At 41.3% G+C, this 23,044-nt stretch overlaps 1 protein-coding gene across 3 annotated transcripts in view; it reads right to left on the bottom strand.

Moving 5' to 3' along the window:
* Window positions 1-23,044, bottom strand: part of pak5 (p21 protein (Cdc42/Rac)-activated kinase 5) — a 78,215-nt gene that overhangs the window by 9,639 nt on the left and 45,532 nt on the right. For 2 of the 3 annotated variants that reach the window (XM_061052420.1, XM_061052421.1), the window contains 3 exons: window positions 5,486-6,322; window positions 370-579; window positions 47-188 (listed from right to left, as the gene is read on the bottom strand). In XM_061052420.1, the coding sequence (XP_060908403.1) occupies window positions 47-188; window positions 370-579; window positions 5,486-6,322 (1,189 nt within the window). Of the gene's footprint in view, window positions 1-46; window positions 189-369; window positions 580-5,485; window positions 6,323-22,444; window positions 22,686-23,044 lie in introns of those variants that run through there. The other variant, XM_061052422.1, reaches the window with a different exon arrangement.

Here is a 23,044-nt window from a genome sequence, read left to right as displayed (position 1 = left end):
TTTTAATCTGGCATGTCAGTTTCAATGTGTGATGTTCATTTCTCACCTGGGTTTACGACTAGTTGAAGTGCGGCTCTGAACTGCTCATGGGAGACTCTGGAAGGTTGAGTGTCAGAGCTGGACCCCCAGGAAGGAGGCGGGTATGCCCCCGGGGGTATGTAGGGTGATGAAGGCTGTGAGTAGGCCCCCTGTGTTTCCAACCGACACATACAGGACGCACCGTTAACAGGGAAACGGAGTGAGGCAATTGTCGTTCATTTAAAATCAAATTCCATATAAAATCAGAATGAATCTGTATCAGTTGTAAAAAGCCATACTGGATCATATCTCAAATGTTGGTCATCGATTTTATGCGTGATCATACTGTACCTGAGGGGTGTACGGCGGGCTGGGCTGAGAGGGGGGATGGTGGTACGGTGAAGGTTTGTAATGGTGAAACACAGGAGGGTAGGGCAGGTGTGCTGGGGGGTAACCAGGCGGCTTGGGGTGACTCAGAGTCTGCTTAAGAGGCCCTCTGGGGTAGGTTTCACCGCCCGTAACCTGAGGGCTGCCATCACGTAACGGACGCTCATAGTCGCCCTGGAGAACAGAGCAAAACAACAATGCTTTTATTGATTGATCATGATATGCATGGCATGGTGTTCATGCGTGACTGAAGGATTTTCCTGTGTTGGCCTCATCAGCTTCAATGCATGACCACATAAACTCTGTCAGTAGTAAAATGCCAGCTCTACTTCCAGGTATGTCTGCAGGTACATTAGCCTGCGACAGACCTAACAGAGGACTTTAGTCCAGAGAACAGGGACTATACATTATCATTACCCCCCACAATGCTCCACAGCTACTCCATTCATCAACCAGGAGCACAGGGAGAATCCAGATCTAGGACACACCTCTTCCTTAAGACTCTTTAAAAGCAGTGCATGAGGACAATTCACACACACACACACACACACACACACACACACACACACACACACACACACACACACACACACACACACACACACACACACACACACACAGTGAGACTGTATTAAAAGACCTATTAAACTCAGTTGCATGACTCAGCAGAACTGGTCTGACTCATAATAGTCCAGGTTTACACTCATATATGGGCGCACACACACACACACACACACACACACACACACACACACACACACACACACACACACACACACACACACACACACACACACACACACACACACACACACACACACACACACACACAAATGTTCAGGAAAATATGAACTAAGTATTTTTTAGACACTATTTTTGTACCATGAGTAAAAATATGTCAGCTGTTAAAAATGGAACATCTTCTGTTGAGCAAAATAAATAAAAATCACAGCTAATCAAAAAGAGGACGTTGGTTAAAAACTAAACTTTGGTTTTCCCTTGTCTTTGTCATGTTAGATGTAAAAAGAAAAACACATTAAAAACCACTAAGTTAAAAAAGGCCAAGCTATGTTGCACCAATGCTATACAAAAACATTAATTTTTTTTACATTGGTGTTTTTACATATCTGTCAGAATAATAAATCAAAACAACCTTCTGAACCCTTCAAGCGTACTAATTAACACCAGGCTGTCAATGGGTCAAGTTAAACCATGCATGGATGGATGCCTTGCATTGGGTTAATAGGTTCAAGGTTTAATGAATATAGGAAAGGACCTCTATCCTCACTGGGTGTGAGGACTAAGATGTATTTTGCTACATTGTAGAAGCAAACTGATAACTAAATAACACTGATATCCACTTTTGGAATGGAAGAAAGGAATGTCCTGGGGAGAGGGGAGGGGTAAAAGGATATTTGTGAATTATTTTGTTGTTATCCTGTTTTATTTTTATTTATTTTTAACCTTTTTTAAAATGTTTTTTATATATTGTGCATGTTCAGTTAATGTCGTATTAATATTAGCAGAGGAATGACAGGACTAAGCGTGCATATAAATGGGGTGTGTTATGTGAGAGAAAATGTAGTGTTGTCATACAAACATCTAAAAATGAAAAAAAAGATGGTGTAATGGCTTAACATCAGTAGTCCAGTGCAAACCCTATAAAAATACAAATAAAGTACACTGACAGAAAAGGATTAGATTAAATTAAATGACCCCTGCTACATCTTCCCATGATGATCTTTAACCAGCATTTTGGTTTTCTCCCAATAATTCTCAAGAGACTGAGAGGATAAGAAAAAACTCCTTCCTTTTCACTTTGCAATTATTTGTGTCTCTCACAGTGCTGATCAGTCTTCCTCTACACACACACACACACACACACACACACACACACACACACACACACACACACACACACACACACACACACACACACACACACACACACACACACACACACACACACACACACACACACACACAGACGCTCGGCATAGACAGGGCAGGAGGAGGAGCCCTGATGTGTTGGGATGGTGTATAATTACATGGTGTGAACTCTTTTAATCAATCACTCTCAGGCAGGTGTAGGAAGGAGGGAGGAAGTGGAGGTGGGGGGGATGCCTGGCTGCTGGGACAGCCCCGTCTTGAGCCCCCCTATCACTGGCCAGCACTGCTGGCTGGCTGTCAGCCAAGGGTCTCCTGATCCATGTTGGTTAAACGCGCATTAATCTGAGTTTGGCAGGGTAATCAACAACCTAACTCAACTGTGAAATTGAATTCCGCGGTGGAACATCGTTCGGCCGCTTTTATGCTAAGGCTGCAGAAAGGGAAAGTGCCGCAACATCAATTTGTCACCGAGAGCTGCGGCACTGAGCTCGCAATGCCACAAAACAGAGAGAGAGGGAGGGAGTGTATTTGTGTGTGTGTGTGTGGCCAAGTCTCCATGCGGTCTACTGTTACATCCCCATCGGCTCCAAACAACAGCAGGGAGAAAGAAGGATTTACTTCAGCGGTGTGAGTGGGCTGAATGAGGGAGAGAGAAGAAAAGGCAGAGAAAGAGAGTGGAGAGAGAGAGGGGTGGGTTTGTTACAAGGTCCATGAGCCGAGAAGAATAGTTATTCTTAAGCTGCCGGATGACTCCTTGTTTCCCTTTTTTTCTCACCACTGCAACTAAATCTACAAACATCACAAAACAAATTAGGGTGTTTTCATTCCTGAGCCGGCTTTTCACAATGGCCTATATTTAATTCAAGATTTTGCAGAACAATAAATAGTAAAAATACACCTCAGAAAGTCTATTGGAGTTCATATCTTTTAGCATTTGTCAGCTATTTGGATGTATAGACAAGCGTTTTCGAGTCTTAAATCTTGACATCCCTGAACAAACTGCACAATCAGGAGGCAAATGTGCCTCATAAAGCAAAACTTAGCAGAAAATGTACGAAAAAAAATGACCTTCTCCTGCATCATTTTCAGTCCTGCTTCTCTTGCACTCTCCGTGGCATTTCTCTCTACGAGTGGCTATTTACTGAAGCATGCAGGTTAAATGGTTTTTCATCAAGGCACCCTGGGATCTACATCAGCAAACCCAGTTTTCCTCTCAGCAACTGGACTCAAAGATGGGGGATGGTGCAGGGCTGTGATAGTAGCGTGCTCACCTGTATAATGAGCCTAATGGGGCACAGAAAGAATAGTACAAAGAATATATAAAGAAATAAAATGAAGAACATGTATTAAAAGGACCACCCTCTCTGTGTGTTACCCCACTACTTTATAACCTATTCAAACATCTTCGTCTGTAGCCACTGCAGTTCTGTTTAATAATATTGGTTTAAAAGACTCAGCAGGGGGGAACCTATACTGGAAACATATGGCTACATTACACAGCAATAACGCACGGGAGGTTTGTTTTCCCTTGTCAGTCTGAGTCTCTGTGTGAAGGAATCTCTGGAGTATCTCAGCCTTTCCAGCTGCTCCATTGGAGCAGATCACAGGCTGCATCAACCTCTGCAAGTGCCAACACACTTACAGTGAGGGCGTGTTGTACACAATGGGAAGCTTTGAAAGATGGTATAAATGTCAACACATGTAAAAATTTTATATCAACAATTGATGGACTCAAAATGTGTTGTATGCAAAGCTTTCAATAACAACAAAGACACTCTGATCCTGAGTCATGTTGTTTTGTCAGCAAAATTGTACAGTAGAAATGAATCAGAAGAATTGCAGTTGTGTGCAGTTTAAGGATGTTAGGGGTGTAAATGGCAAGTTCAGATACAATGCAATATTATATCATTTCAAAACACATTGATAGTATATTTGCTTATATCACACAGTCTGATATAACATGACTTTAATGTAATTCAATTCAATTCATTAAGATGTAACAGGTCCAACTTACACCATAAGTTGCATTTATATCAACTTAAAAAATATATAATTTCATTATTGGACTCCTCAAGAAATTGTATGAAAAAAATCTGTTCTATATAGTGAATAGAAGAAAATACAGTATGAATTGTTATCCTAAGGTTTACATTATGAGTAAGAAATCATTTGTTGTTCTAGAGATATTTGAAGAGGTAAGCCTTTTTTTACTACAGCTAATGCCACTATTCTTATCATTAATATCCTTTTTTTCAAAGATACACTTTGAACATTTTACTCCTGAAACCAAATCTAGCTAAATTGATATTCTCTTGTGAAGTACTCTTTAAAGTTTACAATTGACATGACAAGACATTTCTGTAAAGCTCTATGTAGTCTGTTTAGGTTTCGCCTGCAATGTGTAACGCACGGAAGGAGAATAGTGGGGGCAAAGTCATTCTGCCTCTGATCTGCCATTGGAGGTACTTCCAGAGACGGAACGGGGAAGAAGGTGGTGAAATGTAACGTTGGAGCTGGCAAGGCTAAACAGCGCTATATGTGTTCATGTCTAAGTGTGTGTGTGCGTGAACACACCCTGCCTGTTGTGCTCCCACAATGCTATAATGCAATGTGAATTCACACATTGGGACACAAATATTAAGCCATTACAGATGCAATGTGTAAGAACAAAGGCGTAATGAGGGTGAAACTTCATTAGCGCTCTTAAGAAACTGCAGAAAGGACTCTTGTCTTGACTCTATAACTCTCTGTAATTCAGAGCTTCCTGATCGATGGTCAGCATGAGCCTTAATTGATTTGTGCGCAGAGAAAGTGGCTGCTGAAGAGGACTGATTCAGTATGTGGCAGCTACTGCCTTCTCTAGGTAAGAGTAGATTAACTGCTGACACTGTCTATCAGGCAGGAGGACAAAAAAAAGGAAAGAGCAGGAAAGAGAAACAGGATGAGAAAGAGAAACAGGTAAAGGGCTGAACATTTGAAAGAGACTGCAGGGGGAGAGGGGACTAAATGTTGGCTTAAACCTTTATTCCCTGAACATGGGTGGTGTTCTGTAATTGAAAATATTTTCTGATCAGACATTGAAGTCTTAGCTCATATATCCCCTGCTGATTAAAATAATTACATGAAAAAGTTAGATTTATTGATTTATACCACAAATAGTATACATTGTTTTTGTGTTTGGTGTAGTTACCTTGGTTAAGGTCTGTGAGTTACCAAGACTCTCCGACAGTCGGGGGTAGGTGTAGGAGCTGTACGGATGGGCCTGTGGGGGGTTCTTGAATGCCCCGCTGGCGGCGTAGGGAACATTTGGCTCCTGCAGTCCAGAACCTGACCGAGACCTCTGCCTGATAGCTGGCGTGGGGCTGGTCTGCGTCACATAAGAACTCTTCGGCCGCTTGTCGTATTCTCCCAAGCCGCCGTAGCTCCACTCACTGTCCGGGTAGTTAATCTGCTCGCTGTGAAGCGAGGCTCGAGAAGGCGTTCCTACCGAAGTGTCCCTGTAGTCCTGACTGGACGAGCCACCCACAGAAGCCCGGTAGTAGCCGCTGGAGCCCACCCCGCTCCCCACCGTGGAGGCCACCTCGTCTGCTGAGCGTCCTTTGCTCTCCAGGTAGGTGTGGTAGTCTGGGGGAAGCTTGCCATAGTCTGATTTTTGGGGCATGGCGTCCGGGTAGAAGGGGCTGCGGATGGTGTGTGAGTGACCATTCTGCTTGGTGAACCGATAATGCCTCCCAACAGCCCACTCCCCATCCATGGAGAAGTTGGGCCTGCTGGGATCGAGAGAGAAGTCCCTGCTGGAGCTGTCGAGGTCACAGGAGTAGCGAGAGTAGTAGTGGTTGAATCCATTCTCCTCTGGGGCGTTCGGATGACCGCTGATGGAGGGTTTGGAGCTGGTTCCTGCTTGATGGGGGCCTGGTGGGCTCTCTTTACGCAGGGAGTTGGAGCGCGTCACTGAGATGTTGTCAAACTCCTCCAGCAGGCCGTTGATAGACGCGTCTTTGGGAGGCCGGTTCCCTCGAACGATCGTCTGTGGCAACAAGAAACACAATTACACTTAATATACAAGAGAGTTCTGAGCCTGGGAGTTTGACGGAGACAGCCCTGATACGCTCAGTTACAGTACATTCAATTTCAGTTGAATCATTCCTGCCTGAAAACTGAATGAAATGAATTGAAATTCCTGTTTCATCAAAGTTAATCTTTTAAGCTAAAACACATCAAATTCCAGGCTGGAATTTCAATTCATGTGTATCAGGGCTTTGTGACAAGTATGACATCAATCATCACTTGGAATAAATGAATACAGATGTTGGTCATCTGACAGAACGGCAGGCCGCACAACCACTATGTGTTGTGGGATTGGATGCAGCTACAAAATGCATGGAGATAAATGGTGAGTTTCCTCAGATGCTAAAAGGAAACCAGTGGTGGATTGAAAGAACTAATTCCTGCCCCATTTCCCTCGCAACAGATTAGCTTCATTTTCAGTGGGCTGATCAGGATGCATTAATAGTCGTGACGTTCGGCACAGCGCTCGTGAGGTGCTTGAGCACACCAGCACACGCTTTGCACACAAAAAGACAGAGAGAGAGAGAGAGAGAGAGAGAGAGAAAGTGAACACACACACGCTCACATCTGCTTCAAAGCAAAGACAGCTTAAACATTTGGGTGCTGCTGATCCCCTCCTACCTTGTGTTAAGCCCTTTTCACGGCTGTGTCGTGAGTCATTTGGAACTGGTGCTACAGCACTGAACCGTACATATGCTGTATTTGTGGGGTTGACTGTGAGGATCGCCACCTCCGTACAGTAAAAATCGTGATACGTTATGGCAAAAGCCATACACGTTTCTTTTATCCACCTGTCCCTCTGCCACTTGGACATTTCAGGAAACACTGCATTACAACAATAGACACATGTTGCGTGACTGCTGAGAGGAGGATTTCAAACTCTTACATAATCGGAGAGATTTTGTGATTGAGCTAAACTGCTCAATTTTATTTTTGGTCATCTCACGGTAACTCAGTGGTTCTTTCAAGCCTCTAAGTACCTCATGTATCAAATCCATACAGTCACGATCTTGTAGGTGTTTTTTGTAGTATTTTACACAATCCCAGCTGTTCTATAAATCCTTGCATGCGATTACAACACTTTTCAGTCCTCTATTTGCTTCAATCGTGATTTACTTGCTTGCTCCAACATATTTTGGTCATTTCGAGTATTAGCACCTTTCTTATGGGCTCCCTGTCTACAAAAATGACCTGCGTACACGTGGAGGCTAACGCGTGGTTTTCACATACCCCTAAAAGTCCCTCAATCCTAAGAATTGTATTTATAATGAAATCAAGAAATATGAGATTTTTGTTAAAGCTTTAGGAATAACAAAGTAGAATAAAGGCTAAATCAGCTACAGTAATTGTTACCCAATTCCCAGCATTCCTTCTTCAGAGTAAGAGTCATCGGGACACAAATATATTTAGATTTATATTATATAGTTTTTTATTAAATTTGTTCTTCAGAAAGTTTCAAAGAGAAGTTGTGTTTGCTGATTGTGTCAAAATATTTCTGAATTACATCTGTAATATGTTACTAAAATTAGAAAAGCAGACGAACCCCTCCCAACACAAATCCTTTCTATTTCCACTTAAATAAGTCTCATGTTGATTTTTCTTTGTAACATTGTACCCACTCTATCATTAACATGACATTCTTGTCCACCTCTTGAGGTGTTTGCTGGACCGTACTCTCAGGTCCCACTGTCACATCAGCAGGTTCTTTGACGCTGTGAGACAGCGCTCACGCCTCGCTGTCCGTCACTGTCATGTCATACTAGTCTCTGCTGTAGTTTGTCCGTGTCACATGTGCTGAGGCTGAGTCTCAGAAAAACAGATAATCATCATCTCTCAGAAACATTGTGCTGACACAGACAACATCACGACTCCTTCACTTACCGACCTGCAAACTGTCAAAACAAGACACTGCACTCATCTCATCTCATCCCGACTCAGATTCTAGTATTATTAATTTTTTATAAAAATAGGTTAATTTCTTTTTGTTCCATTATAACAGGAAATGTAAGAGCGATGTTGACTTAAAGTACTACAGGTCAAACTAGGGCTGCCAAAAGATGAATTTTAAAAATGGCAAATAATCGTTAGAATTTCAAAGGTTCACAATCGCAATGAATAGCTTTTAAAAGCTGTTTAAAATGTGATTGTTTTGCATTCAATAACAAATACTTGTAGTCCATATTAACATTAGAAATCATTTGTTACCAGTGTCTTGATTCGTGAATCAAGGTAATGAAATGTACTTTATGATCTTACACCAGTGTGGTCTCAAACCTTGACACAGAGGTAGGAGACAGCTTCTAGCAGCTAATTCTGTGAAATACAGTGTTCCTTTTAATACTGTTACACAAACAAATATGCAGGAGTGCGTATAAAAAATGACTCACCAACATCCAATGATCCCTGGTTAATGCGACATCATTTGCAGTTTAAGTTCCAGTTTAGTTACTTTGTTTTATACCGGTCCTGTACGCGTTGAAACTTTTGTACACCGAGACTGTAGCGCATATAACTGGTCACAACATGCCAACCTGGGGACCTGTGACTAGCTGTATCTGTATGTTCAGCTTGTAGGTTGAAGCTCAAACCCAAGTACTTCAATGATAGTTTAATAACGTGTGACACAAGGTGCATATTTGAACTGGTCAACTGAGCTGTCTTGAAGTTTTTTTTATTTTTAAGTGAAATGAGCGACAGTGGTGTTGTTATTTTCCATCACTGCGGGAGCAGGAAGAAGCTGCGTCAGATTAACTACGGAAGCCGATAAGGACTAAATGGCACAAGATTATATTGCTGATTTGGATTAACGCATTAATTTCAAACCTGAATAGCATTTACAGCCGTCAGTAAGAGGCTGATGTTGTGGCATCAGGGATCACAGTATTGGACTGTTGTTTCACCACTTCGGTCAGGAATGAAACATCTGAATTACAGAATGAATGATTATGATATTTTGCTCAGTCATTTTCAACAGAAAATTCTAACCAGTCTTACGAGGTAAAAAAAAAAGGTCTTCTTTACTGAGGTTGACATTTCTGGTTAAGTGGGACATGGTGATCTTTTATTTCTGTTAAGTTTTCAACAAATTTCCTTACTAGATATTAAAATATCATATTTTTTGTTCTTCGACTCCAAATAATGACACAATCTCTTTGACCAATGCAACCAAACCTTGTTAAACAGAATATTCACTTAAATCAGCATGTAAGCGTTGTAACTCCATGCAACTGATTTTATTTCTTCTACCTTTACGTTTTTCCTTTTTTAAGTAGCATAAATGATTGAATCCAAATTAAAATGAAAGCTCTGCACGAGCCTTTACTATTACTCAGGCTGATACTTTCACACATCATTTACTCCTTCCATTTTGTTACTCGGTGGGTACTCCTCCCCTCTCCCTCCTGAGCACTCCAGTTGCTCTCCTCTGTTTCAAACTTATAGGCTGTTTAATGCTGTGACCTGGAACCCAAGGTGAAATGGCCTATAAAAGCAATGAGTAAAGTCTTGCTGAGAGGATATAGGCTGCAGGATGGATGGTCTTTTAAACAAGTCGGTGAGTGGAAATCCATCACGCTCTGGACAGATGTTGCAGTGCACAGAGCAGGCTCAGGCTGACATAAAAGATTACAAGTCATACATTTGTGAACAAAACCACAGGAGTCTGCTTTTTGTGTTTGAGGCTACATTTTTTTTGTAAATATTACACTGCTGTAACTAAAGGTGGGTGATATGGAAAAAATATCATATCACAATTTTTTTTGCAAGATCACGATTTTATCACAATTTTTTTCATACTGATCTTAAGACTAATTTGTCAGTTACTGACCAGTTCTACCAAACCGTTTTCCCTGTATAATGTTTTTAAATGCACACAAACTGTGCTGACAAGTTTAGTCTATTTGAAAAACGTCTTGAAAGGGCATCTGGAGGTCTCCCACTCAGAACATTTTTATCACCAGAAACATCTTTCCCTCGATTTGATCAATATTTAAAATTTGAAGGCTTTCTGCACCACTTTGAAATGATGATTTAGTAATGTGTTCTCTTTTTGTGTTCATCAGGAACATTTTCACGCAGAGATGCGTTCATTTAAAAACATGTAGACTTCAAGTTATTGTTTTTCTGTTTTCTATTTAGCCCTGCAGAGTTCCTACAGCTGTAGCTTCATACAGGCTCTGCAGCCTTTGTTTATGTTAATTTTTATGACATCATTGGACTAACTTTAGTTTTGTTCATAATCAAACATAATACAGAATGTGTTCATTCTGTGGCACATGATTAAAGTAAGTTTTACTGAAAGAAGAGTTTAATTCATTGAGGGGGCTTGACGTCACCATGGTTACTCACTCTGACCTGCCTGCTGCACACAACGTGTAACGTCGTTTAGTGTAATCCCTATAAGTTCGGTAATCACAACAGGTGATCTTCAGGTGGAGAAGCTTGATAGTAACTTTTAAAAACTGAGAGAGAGAGCAGAAAACACCGACAGCAACATTTTAAACACCGGGGTTATATCTCCACTCACTGTCTGTCTGAGCTCCTCTCTGTCTGACTCTCTGCAGACTGTTAACGTCTCTCCGGCTCGTTAAACGGTTTCTTGTGTCGCTATCCGAGATGTAAACTTAACTGTGCAAACTGTGCAGATAAGTTAACTGTTGCTCACATCGTGTCGGTTTGGAAAAACATCAGAACAGTTGCATATAACCGGGATGGAGTCCTTTTAGCGGACTAATGTTTCGTTTTCATTTTCTCTGCTGCGGGGGAGACGCGTCTGTGTCAGAGCATAAACTGCAGCATGATAGAATAAACACATTAGCCCGGTTCTACGATCTCCCTGCTTTGGCAGATCGTCAGCACGTTCAAATCCTTCACGATCTAAGATCGTTATATCGCACACCACTAGCTGCAACTACTTCCAACTGCTGCTTTAGTGATAAGGAATATTCCCCTCTGAACCAGGTCTATTAAATTTATTTTTCTAAAGGGTCACATTTTAAAACAACAAAGTAACAAGAGGTTGGGAGGCTAGGGATTTAAACTAGTTTTGAAGGCCCCTTCTAAACATGGAAACATTCTTTAAAAAAATGTAAAAAAAACAAGTGTACGGGGCAGGTGAGGGTGACATATTTAAACAACGCAAAAATGCATCCGGTTCTTCTGACAATCACAATAATTAAACAAAAAGGTGAAAGCAGAATTCATGCCAAAAAGCAAATCTAAACAAATAATTTAAAACTCCTGTTAGGATTCTTAAGCTTTTTATCAAACAGACTACAGGATGTGTTGAAGCGTCTCTACAAAAGCAAATAAGACTATGAGTGACAAAATGATATACTATAACACTTATTTCTGAGGGAAGATCAGTGATGTTACCGTATCTGAAGTTTATATTTGATTAACGATAAGACCTTATTGTTCTATAAACTCTGTAGAGGACATATTAAATTGGCCTATTTAAATATGAGCTGCTGTCCACAGTGAGTAATATGAATGACTGTTAAAAGGTAACAGGATGAGGTTTTTTGTCAACAACAAAAAAACACATCTTATACATATACAGAACAAAATCAGCAAAGATGTAAGAGGTGCCACAGGCTCAGGTACATCACTGTAGCTTTCAAAATCATCAAATAAAGTGTAAAAATGTTGTTGGGTCGGAAAACAACAGCATCTGCTCACTGAATATACTGACAAGATCAATAACCAATCATGTTCTGAGCCTTGTTGGGGTGGGACATTTTGTGGCCACGTTAATTTTAGCGGGCAGCCCCACACCTGGAGGAACCATCAGCTGCCCCCCTGCAAGTTAGCTATCATTAGCTGTGCATGGTCATGTTGGTGGTGCAAAAACTTTTGTCTCATATTCGAGTAATTTTTCAAAATATTTTAATCCTTTTTTCATATTTACAATTTAAAAATGATCACAGGGACAAATTCTGGTTTTCAGACGTCCAGTTGAGAAAATGTGCTCTAAACCGTACCCTAAATTTGTGAACGATTTTTTGTGAAACCTAAAGTGAGACACAGTCGTATCATGTTACGCTACATAGACACTGGTGATTCAGAGCTAATTCAATTGGCGTACAACAGTAGGGAGTGTCAGTTATCTAATAAAACATCATCATCCTAGTTTGGTTCATAATCAATAAGAGCATGTCAGGGAGCGTGACAGGTACAGGGGGTAGAGGGAGAGAGGGAGGAGACAAGGAAGCGGATGAAAGCAAGGAGGTGAAGAGGGTGCAGAGGGGAGAGGGAGACAAGGTTAATTGTGTGCCAAATCACTGTCAAACGTTCAGCATCAGGCCGGAAAATCTTCCCATTAATTTGAATTAGGGGGCTGATACTGGCTTCCATACTCCCCCCTCTCCTCGCTCCCCTCTTCTTCACCCTGTCCTTACAGCTTTGGGCAAGCTCTGTGCAAGAGCTGTGTTCGGCGGCGTCTGTGACAGCAGCCATATTTCACCAGCGTGCAGCGTTTGCCTGTCCTTTAGTGATAAGCTGTAATAGATCTACTCTCTCCACTCACTACGGCCTGTTCAAGGTAAGCACAGGAGAGAGCGGGGGGGAGGGGGGAGGGGGGGGGGGGGGGGGATTGGAGTAGAGGAGAGGAGAGGAAAGCCGCAGAGAAAATAAAAAGAAAGAAACAGCAAATAATAAGAATAATAAAGAACGAACAAGGTTGATGCAAAACTAGCAGCAGAAGAAGAAACTCAGAAAAGGGGATGGAGAAAGGGTGACGAGAGAAAGGCTGGGGGGAGGGAGGTAGGGAGGGAGGGTGAGGAGGTGTCGTGGACTGGGAGCCATGAAAAATGAGGCTCATTGGGAGATAACGGGGGATTAACCTTGCTGGTAATGAAGGGAGGGTGTGATGGGAGGATGGAGGGAAGAAGAGAAAGAGAGATAATTAATGAGCTTGACCTTCCTGTGACTCCTTACTAGAACCCTGGTTTGGAGGCTGCGCTTCACTGGCCAGCAGGGTCCCGGGACAACTGAGAGACCGAGAACGATGTGAAAGTAGGAGGAGGAGGAGGAGGAGGAGGAGAAGGCTTTGCTTCTCTGCAGCATGGCTTCTCTGCACTCCTGTTTCATCCGGTTTTGGTTTTGAGACATTTTTAGTGAGAGTTCTGCAACCAATTTAACTTATTTTTCACACTTCAAGGCACAAGATTTCACATTTATGAGGGGATAGAGTTGATTTAAATGTTTTAACTGTACACTCCATTTAGGTTTGAAAAATAATGCTGACTTTAAGGACCTGGTTATGGTCCCTCCATACAAGTCTGTAGGACGTGTTGTCGTCAATTCTGCAAATGAAAAGAGTTCATGGCTATTCAGAGCAGCAAAACCAGAAGGCATATTGAAAAGCTGACCATCTAGAGATGAGTACTGACCATTGACACGTGGGGACGATCTTTGGTCTTGCACCGATTGCAGGTAATAAATGTCACCACTCGCTGGAGGTGAATTCTCCAAAGTTCAGGAGACTTTTTGAAGAGGAGCTATCCACTAGGGAGTTCCTTGAAAACTGCACATCATGGTGACTTTTTTCTGTCTGCAGTTGCACCGCCACGGTACCTACTTTGGAGCAGGAGCTAAAAAGGTTCCTCTAAACAGGGTTCTAGGTACTAAAATAGTTCATAGTTCCTGTGGTGTAGAATCAATAAAAAAGGGGGGAGGGTTCCAACAGTTCCTAAAACTATGAAAATGTTCCTGCAGTTGGAACATGAATTATATCCTGCTGCATTTTCATAACAGCTACCTCGGACTTTCTGCAGGAGACGTACGAGGGGGCTGCCAGGAGAAACTCCAGGTAAAGTCCAAGTGAAAAATTTGGCTGTTTGCGTTCACACATGCAGCTCACACTGAAAGCTTCAGGGGTTTTTCAGGAAATTTTATGCGAGTGTGAAAGCAAAATAATTAAGGCAAAGGCCAAAAAAAATTAATAAATATATTGTAGTTAAAAGAGAGTATATACGAAGGGACCTATAGACCCATTCAAGACCAAAATAGAAAGCAAAATCACATTTACTAACCTAACATATTTATCATTAATTTATTTTTTGATTTTCTTTTTCTATCCTCATAATCATTAGGATTGAATGTGAGCCTGTATAATGTTAGAAAATAGACGCACACACACACACACACCCACACACACACACGCACACACATTAGGAAATAACTTGACAGAATTCAAAAGACACAACATCAGAGACAGATGTGAAGCTCCTCCTTTTCACGAGTCTTTAGTCACACATGAGGGCTCATCACCTACCACGCCCCAACTCTCTCTCTGCCCCCCCCACACACACACACACACCTATAAACACAACAAACTGAACATCACCTACTCAACACAGCCACTCTTAACTCTCAGTCCTGCCAAAATAAAATAATGTTTTCTGACTCGAATAGACCTGCGAACCTTCAGTTTTATATATTTTTTTCATGTATGAGCCCAACAGAAATATTTCCCTCTCTCAATCCACATAACTACACTCTATTTCATCTCAGCGACCATCACTACTCTGAAAATCTCTCCGTCACGACTCTCCCTGCAGAGCTCAAGCACGAGTGGTTTATACACACATACACACACAAACACACACACACACACACACACACACACACACACACACACACACACACACACACACACACACACACACACACACACACACACACACAAAAGTATTAAGCACTCACTTCAACTACTACTGTTTCTCCTAAAATGTGGCATCCTTCTGCATCAGAGACCGATTTGTGAACAGAAGCTTATTCACAACCGTCTAACAGAGATAACATCAGCGAGCCGTCGAAGTGGCAGACCAAGAGAGAAATCACGACTACTCTCTGAAAGCCTCTTTAAGGACCAAACATGATCCAAAGTATTGATTAACAAAGCATCAAAGCACAAAGAGTGGTTTAGGATAAAAATGCTGTAACATCCATTAATAAGAGATGGATGAAAATGTGTCCTGTGTTTGTCACTGTTATATTTCAGCCTCTCTCTGATGTGACACTGCGCAGGACACCGGCTCCTATCTCTTACAACAGGACATGAATCCACAGCAAATCTACAGCAAACATTACATGGATTAAAACAGATTATCTCTCATGATTCAGGTAAGCAGCACAATTAAAGTGTTCCTATCCTTTAGCTCCCTCTGCTGGATAAAAAAAAGGTAAGAGGAACTGACAACTTCAGCTACACTGTTCAACCTCATTACCCATCCTCAGCTATCTCACCACTGCAGCAAGCTCAAGAGATCCAAAATCATGTTTTTAAACTCATTATTGATAAATGGAACTACTCTTTGTAATGGGGAGGTGGTATGTAACGACTTTGATGAAATTAAGAGTAAATAAGTAAATGTCATCAGGGTGTGTTATGGATACAACATGGTCATGGTAGTCATAAAAATAAAATGTCTTTTTATTTTTAAAAATGTTTCCTTACCAACATGTACACAGAGAAAACTTGACCCTCTATCTACTAACATTCTCATTTGAAATGAAAAAGAAATACATATAAAAGTATCATGCTTATTTTTTAATCAATATCTTTCTTGTTGTCAACAAATGAAGCAAACCAATAACTCACTGGCCCATCATAATTATTTCTCCCTCATATTTGACTTAAGGCCTTGGTGATGCTTTATTGGGGAAAAGGTTACTTATTGAGACTATAGGGGGACTTTAAAGCAACAATATGTTACTTTTCCACCTTGAAATAGTGGTCGTGGATCTAACTGTAGGGTGAATGGCGTCTATCCCATTTCCACAGAGTTCCTCGGTTGCCTGCTTTCAGAGTCAAGTAACTTTAGCAGGCAGTACTGCTTTACGCCACAAGTTCACACACCAGCCTTCAGCTAAAAAGAAACCAGTTAGCCGTCTTTGTACTGTTTGATACAATGGCTGAGTCTAAGAAACTGGAGGATGGTGATAGATGAATGAAGCTAATAAAAAGGAGAGTAATTTGCAATTTGCCGAACTAAAGTACGGTAAATATTGGACCTTGTCCGTCAACATGGTTCTTTGGCCTTTCACAACTTCTGTGCCGATGCTACCACAGTGCAAAACGACAGCAGAGACTATCCATACCACCTGTCAAATAATGCTGCCAGAACAAAATAACTTTATATTAATTCACTACTCACTCCATATGCATCATCAGAGTATAGGGAGCACGTTTAGGTACTCTCTTAATATTTCAGAGGAAGCTTATCTGAATAAGACAATTATCCCATATCAAATACTGATCCCAATACAGAATCATTTCAACACACCACTACTCGCTGCATTTGCACTGTAAGGGAACTGCAAACAATTATTTAAGAGTTTAGAGGAAGTATTTCTCTACAATCTAATAATGCTCCCTGGTCTGCCCAGAGCCGCAGGGTAGCACATCTCGATGGGTAGCACTATTTGATAGAACACCTGCCTCGTCACACTCTGCTTGTCAACAAATTCATGTTGTCTATGAGGAGGGAGTGTAACAGCACTTTGTGTGTTTTACAAAAGTGCAGACCTTTGGTTGCCGCCAAAGCGCACCTCCATAATGTTGCTTTAATGTGTAGTAATGAAACTGATACAACTCTCATCTGACATGACATCATTACAACATTTAGTCAAAGTGACAGTGCAGTGTCCAAATCACATAAAAATGTAGGTTCTTGTAGATCAGTTGGTGTCCAGAATGAACACCCTGCTGCAGCACATCCTGACATGGACAGAAGTTTGATGGTAAGCTCGGTGCTGCTCACAGCTTCATTTGTATTTGAAAATATTTCACTATTATACTGAAACAGCTGAGCACGGTAGATCTGACCAACCATTACTCAAAACACTGTACATACTTTGTTTGTTTAATACTTATTAAGCTGAAAATGAACACACATTTGGTTTTGAAACATTAAAACAGTGTGGTGTTGTGCTTCCCTCTGCTGGTCTGACTTGGTATTGAACTTCTCATGCAGCACAGTCACTGTGAAATCAACATGAATTAAAATGATGAGGATGTTAGTTCGACTGATTAAGAGAAGTACAGTGAATCTTCTGGTAATAAGTGAGATCTTCATTCTCAACCTATAATTACAACGACTACTCCTGACCTCAAACCGAGGTGAATATGACCGCAGATCAGTGCTCAGGCTGACAGGTTGACCCACCTGTATTACTAAATCTAGTATTTCTCAGAACAGTTCCTCAGATTTCTTGACATGTTATTAATTTAACTACATACAAGGTCTAAGCAAACATGAGCAGGATTATTCAAGGAGCGGATTTTGAAACGTTTCCATGATTAATAGGCTGTGAGCTGACCTGTTTCCTCAGGCCATCCTGCTGCCTGTTAGCTAGTGTGTTTAATACCCATCATCTCTACAGGAGCATGCAGCTCTGCATTATTATGAAAGCTGAATGAATAATTATGATTACAATATTGAACATCAAATGTTTGTGTTTTGTCAATGTAAAGGTACGTTTTATGAAAAGGTGAAGAAGGTAAAGAGGAATAAAGACGTCCTTGCTCCAATGAAACATCAAAAACATGTAGTTATATTTAAATTAGCTTTACACTTAGGGGACAGCAACACACGGGCTGATTTGAGTCAAAAGTCTAAGAAATTGTCTTAAAAACGGACCCAAACTTTGACCTCCATCCTATCTTTTATTGCTTTTTCCGTTCAGGGTCACTGGGCGAGAGGCAGGGTACACCTCCTGTTTGCCAGTCAATGATGGGGCTGACATACAGAGACACACAACCAGCCCCACTCACATTCACACCTACGGGCAATTAGGGGGTCACCCATTAACCTAACAAGCATGTCTTTGGACTGTGTGTGTGGGGGGGGGGGGGGGGAGGACATGCACGGGGAGGACATGCAATCCGACGGGGATTTGAACCAGGAACCTCTTCGCTGTGAAAAACAACTTCAACAGTATTTAAGGGTTTGAGAAACTTTAAAGAATTTTCTTTTAGGATTTCAGTTGGAGTGTGCAGTCTTTGTGGCTGTCCTGAATTTGAGTCTGACCCTCGACATTTTCTGCATTTCCCATTCTCTCCTCCCAATACTTCCTTTCACTCTTCACTGGACAAAAAATGTCCCAGTAAAAAATCTTTAGAAAAAATACCAAAGAGTCTTTCTATAAAGAAACTTGGTGCGCTGACAGTAGTGACTTCATGCACAACATGTCATTAGGTTATGCAGCGTGTGATTCAACATATTAAAGTGTTCAACAAATAAAATATTGTTTTTTATTTCACAATATGGAGAGCTTTTTTAAGATGTTGTCCCAACATTTAGTGTTTGTGGTAAGAGTGATTACTGGGAGAGAAGACTAAGTATGCAGACCATGTGTACAAGTCTGCATTTGGCAGCCTATTTCAGATGGATTTATCTCCCCTTCAGCTGTCTGCTTTTATTGTTTCAAAAACCTGTCACTAGAGAAACAAATACAACCTCCAGGCAAGTGAGCTGCTGGCTGAAAAAGGAAAGTTTTGACAGCGATATGGATCGCGCAATTAGGCAGGCCTTATGTCTTCTGTCCTAACGTAAATGAAGTCTTTTAATGTTTCCCTTGGAATTTTCTATTGAAACTTAGCTGTTATAATGTCAGAGGCATGTCCTCCCAATATTCAAATAAAATATCCAAATGACACAGCTTGATAACAGAAAATTGGTCTTGATTTAAAAGAATAAGTGAGGATGTTTGATAGTTAGACCCACATAGAACCTGATGAAGCCTGTTTTAATATCATGAATTTATGCATTGTGTGTGTTTATGCACATCATGCTGCTAGAGGGAGACAGCGGAGCCCCTTACACAAGCCAGTGATTATTTGTGGTAACGTTTTTTCTCCTCTGACGCGATCCCTCCGACCCCCACGGCTACCCAGCTGGCAGCTCACACTGCCATGACCCAGTCACCTTTGACCTCAGCCGGGCAGAGCCTCATGAACAAGCTGCAGGGTCCATGAAGCACACAGGGGGCAACGCATGGAACCAGGGAAGGTTTCCAGCTAAATGGATTAGTGGTGGAGCCATAATGAAATACAAACATACAGTCGGAGCAAATCCCCAACCTTAAGCATATAAGTGCTGTAAAGTCTGGACACCCTTCTTTTTTTTCATCCCTCATAGCAGTAGCAGACTTAGGCTGGTAACAAACATTGCCGGCAGAAATCGATTTAATATAGAGATGGATAAAATGTCTTTGCAAGTGTGATCAATTATATGATCTACTTTTTCAGGAGTTTCCAAGTGAGCCTGTCACTGTCAGGAAACTTTCTGATCCAAAGGAGGAGAGAAGAGAGGAGACAGAAACAAAGAAGAAGAGGTGATCAATTAGATGTCCCTCAGTTATCTTCTTGTCAACCCTGCGACAGATAAACAGACAGCTGCCTACTATAGATTAATTACACACAGCAGTGCTCATTAATCTGAGGCCCATCACAGAAACACCTCCACCATCCTCATCCATCCTCACTTTGTACTCCTTTTTCTGCTCATTAGACCACTTTCCTGATGTCTGTTCCACTATCTTCTCCACTATCAAACACTCGTTTAATCTGAAGGCTATCCAACAATTTTCAAGGTCACTCTCAGGCAAAGACTAAAGGTATCTTATGATATGACTAGAGGAAATGTTATGTATGTAAAATATCTTTTTTTTTCTTTGAGGCACAAAAAAATCGTTAACATTGAAAACACAGTTATTGCTAAACAATAGCATGTTAGCATTTTGATTGTTAGTCTATATGGCATTAGCATTCAGCTAAAAACGTGTTCTGTGTTTAGCTACACAGACCTACTAGCAGTGTAGCATACTCTTAGTCTCTTATTGACTACAATAAGCTTTATAGTGAATAGAAAATAAAAACTAAACTATTTATGTGCTGTGTAAGCAACAAAAGCTAAGCTAGCTTCTAGTTGGTCAACATTTCTATTTATGAAGAATTTCTATCAACTTCTTGCTTCTTACATAGCACAGTTAATAATGTTTAAATAATTATAAAGCATTTACATGAGTAGTTGCCACAATAAATCTCAATATGAACTTCAGTTATCATGAATGTTTTTTCAACTTGTGGTGTTTAAAAAAAAAAAAAAAAAACACTGACATAAAATTCCTGATTCCTATGATATAATTGACAATGATGGAATTATTAAATCTGTGATTTTCATGTAGTGTAATCCACAATGAGCTGTGAAGAATGACTTGGAAAACTGTGAGTTGTAGTTTTCTCTGTGGCCACACGAGGATACTGCAGGTCCAGTCTTTAAATAACCTCACACCAAGTGTAAAGTAGCATCTACAGAGTGCGAAACAAAGAAGGATATATCATTTCTAGAGACCATGTTATGTCACTTAGAGAGACTAGCTGGTTCACAGTGATTATACAGGTTTTCAGACGCAGTGGTCTGATTCCATAGGATGCACATTTTCACTTCAGAGTCATAAAGGGAAAAAAGAGAGCATCATTATCCTTTCATAGACAGGGCACAAAGGCTTCATGTGTCCAAGATGATCAGATGTTGAAAAGGCAACATAAAGTTTCTCTTTATGTTGCCTGGAGAGCACAACACTTCTAATCCATTTCAACTTTCAGTTTATTAATATGACACTCCAGCCATCTCAAATCAGTTCTTCTTCAAACAATCGTTCCCTGTTTAAAATTCACAGCCTAAATGTTCTTCCAAAAAAAAAACCCACATTCAGACACTGAATGATGGTTGTTAGCCAGGACATTTTGAGCCGCCCTGGCAGAGTATGGCGCTCACTGCTGAAAGCCAAAATTCCCCCCGCCGACTTCGGCTCCCGAAGGCTCCATGAGAGGTGATTTGCAGAGTGTGACTGTGAATGGCAGCCGCTTGAGAAGAGACAAAGTGGGAAAGCGCAGGAGGAGGAGGAGGAGCAGAGTAGAGAAAGGAATGAGAGAGGTCTAAATCAATGCCATCTACTTCAGCTCAGTGCCAAGAAAGACAGATGCTCTCTCTGTCTGTTTGTGCGTGCGCGCGGCATGTGCAAGCCTGCACAGACACACATCAATCAGCAATTATTTTTCCTTCAAGTCTATTTCTGCTTTGACCAATTTATTCCTCTATCAATGTAAGAGGGAATGTAATACACACTGAAAATTAAACGCACATCAATCATAACATCCAACTTTCTTCTGTCCACTAAGAAGTTGAATGAATACAGCAGTCACTGTGTATGATGGGCAAGAGCACAAATGTAGTTTGGCAGATTTGGAGCAGAGAAATACTGTATGTGACTGTGCGCCTGTGCACTGTAATGGAGGAGGAACTCTCTGCAAATAGTCCCATTTCATGTTCCTTTAAAACATCTGTCCAGAAGGTAGAATATCAGAAATGATTTTGGGTTACACAAACTTTTAACAAGAGAAGATGTTAGAAATTCTGGTCCTGCTCCACATCTAAGCACTTGTCTAGACCTCATTCATTCTCAGTCCAGACACTTCACTGCCTTGGAGCTCTCCCAGTATCATTAAAGCCCGGCTTCAATAAAATGCCTCCTCAAATTAGCAGCTCTCTGCGTGCACATGTCAAAACCATAATAGCACACTTCCCTTTTCAATAAAGACACAAGGTTTGCATTCTGACCCTGGAGCAAGGACTGGGTGACCCTGTTCAATCAGAAACACTATCTCTCTGAGCTCCATTTCCATATGTATACATACAGCGAACCAAGCAAAGCTACAAAAATAACTCTGCAACGCACAAACCTGCCCTCTCTGTGGAAACATGAGCAAACAACCGGCACTTTGTACAGCTATAATTTATGGCGTGTCACAGTTTAGTGTTAAAAATGCAACAAAAATAGAAGCAGTTTTTAAGAACAGTCAACAATGTGACCTTTTAAAACGCTGTAGTGTCAGCAAGAAATGACAAATGCTGCATGGAGCAGCTACCTGCAACATCACTGTTAAGTCTTATATGTTTTTCATTCAGTGCTGGCAGTGAGAGGAGAACCTGTTGCACACCCAAATCTGCATTGCCAGCATACCAGCATGCGGTCTTGGCTCTTTAGAAACAGAAACAGTCAAACACCCCACCTGTAACTGTTTATGAACCGTCTGTGGCTGAGGTTTAAACACCAACGCCTCCTTAGTCTTTTCCTGCAGCTCCAGCCTCATCTGCTTCAGCTTCTCTGTATCTTTTAGCGTTCCCTCAGCCTTCCTGCTGCTCACTATGCCCGCGGTCTCTGCCACTCCTCGCCCCCCTGCCATGACAAGTTGACTCTGGCCAGGCTGCAGCTGAATCCAGCCCGGACTGACTGGAAGTCTGGCACCAACTCACTGACTCCAATGATCGAGTTTCTGCTTCAGTCACCTGCCAAAGAGCTTGGGGGGGTGGGGTGGGGTCTGCACTGATCTCAATGACCCACTGACATTTTCAGTAGTCGTGTTGTACCAGTTATCACCCTGCATGTCATGCCCATTCTCACATGCGTTTTAATGTTGCCAGTGCCAGTCTCACTGTTACACACTGACAGCTCTTCTCTTCTGAATGAATTACATGAAAGACCAAAAGTTGAGTTATGAAGTGACAAAAAGCACACATTTTTTTTCTTCAAAGGGCTCAAACTAATCATAAAATCTAGATTTTAAAAGTCCCCCAACAGTCTGTTATTAAAACACTGGAGAGAAATTCCA

This window comes from Labrus mixtus, chromosome 12, assembly GCF_963584025.1.
Source record: "Labrus mixtus chromosome 12, fLabMix1.1, whole genome shotgun sequence".
Lineage (NCBI taxonomy): Eukaryota > Metazoa > Chordata > Actinopteri > Labriformes > Labridae > Labrus > Labrus mixtus.
Note: the sequence above shows the minus strand (reverse complement) of the source record. Positions and strands in the feature narration are given on the sequence as shown.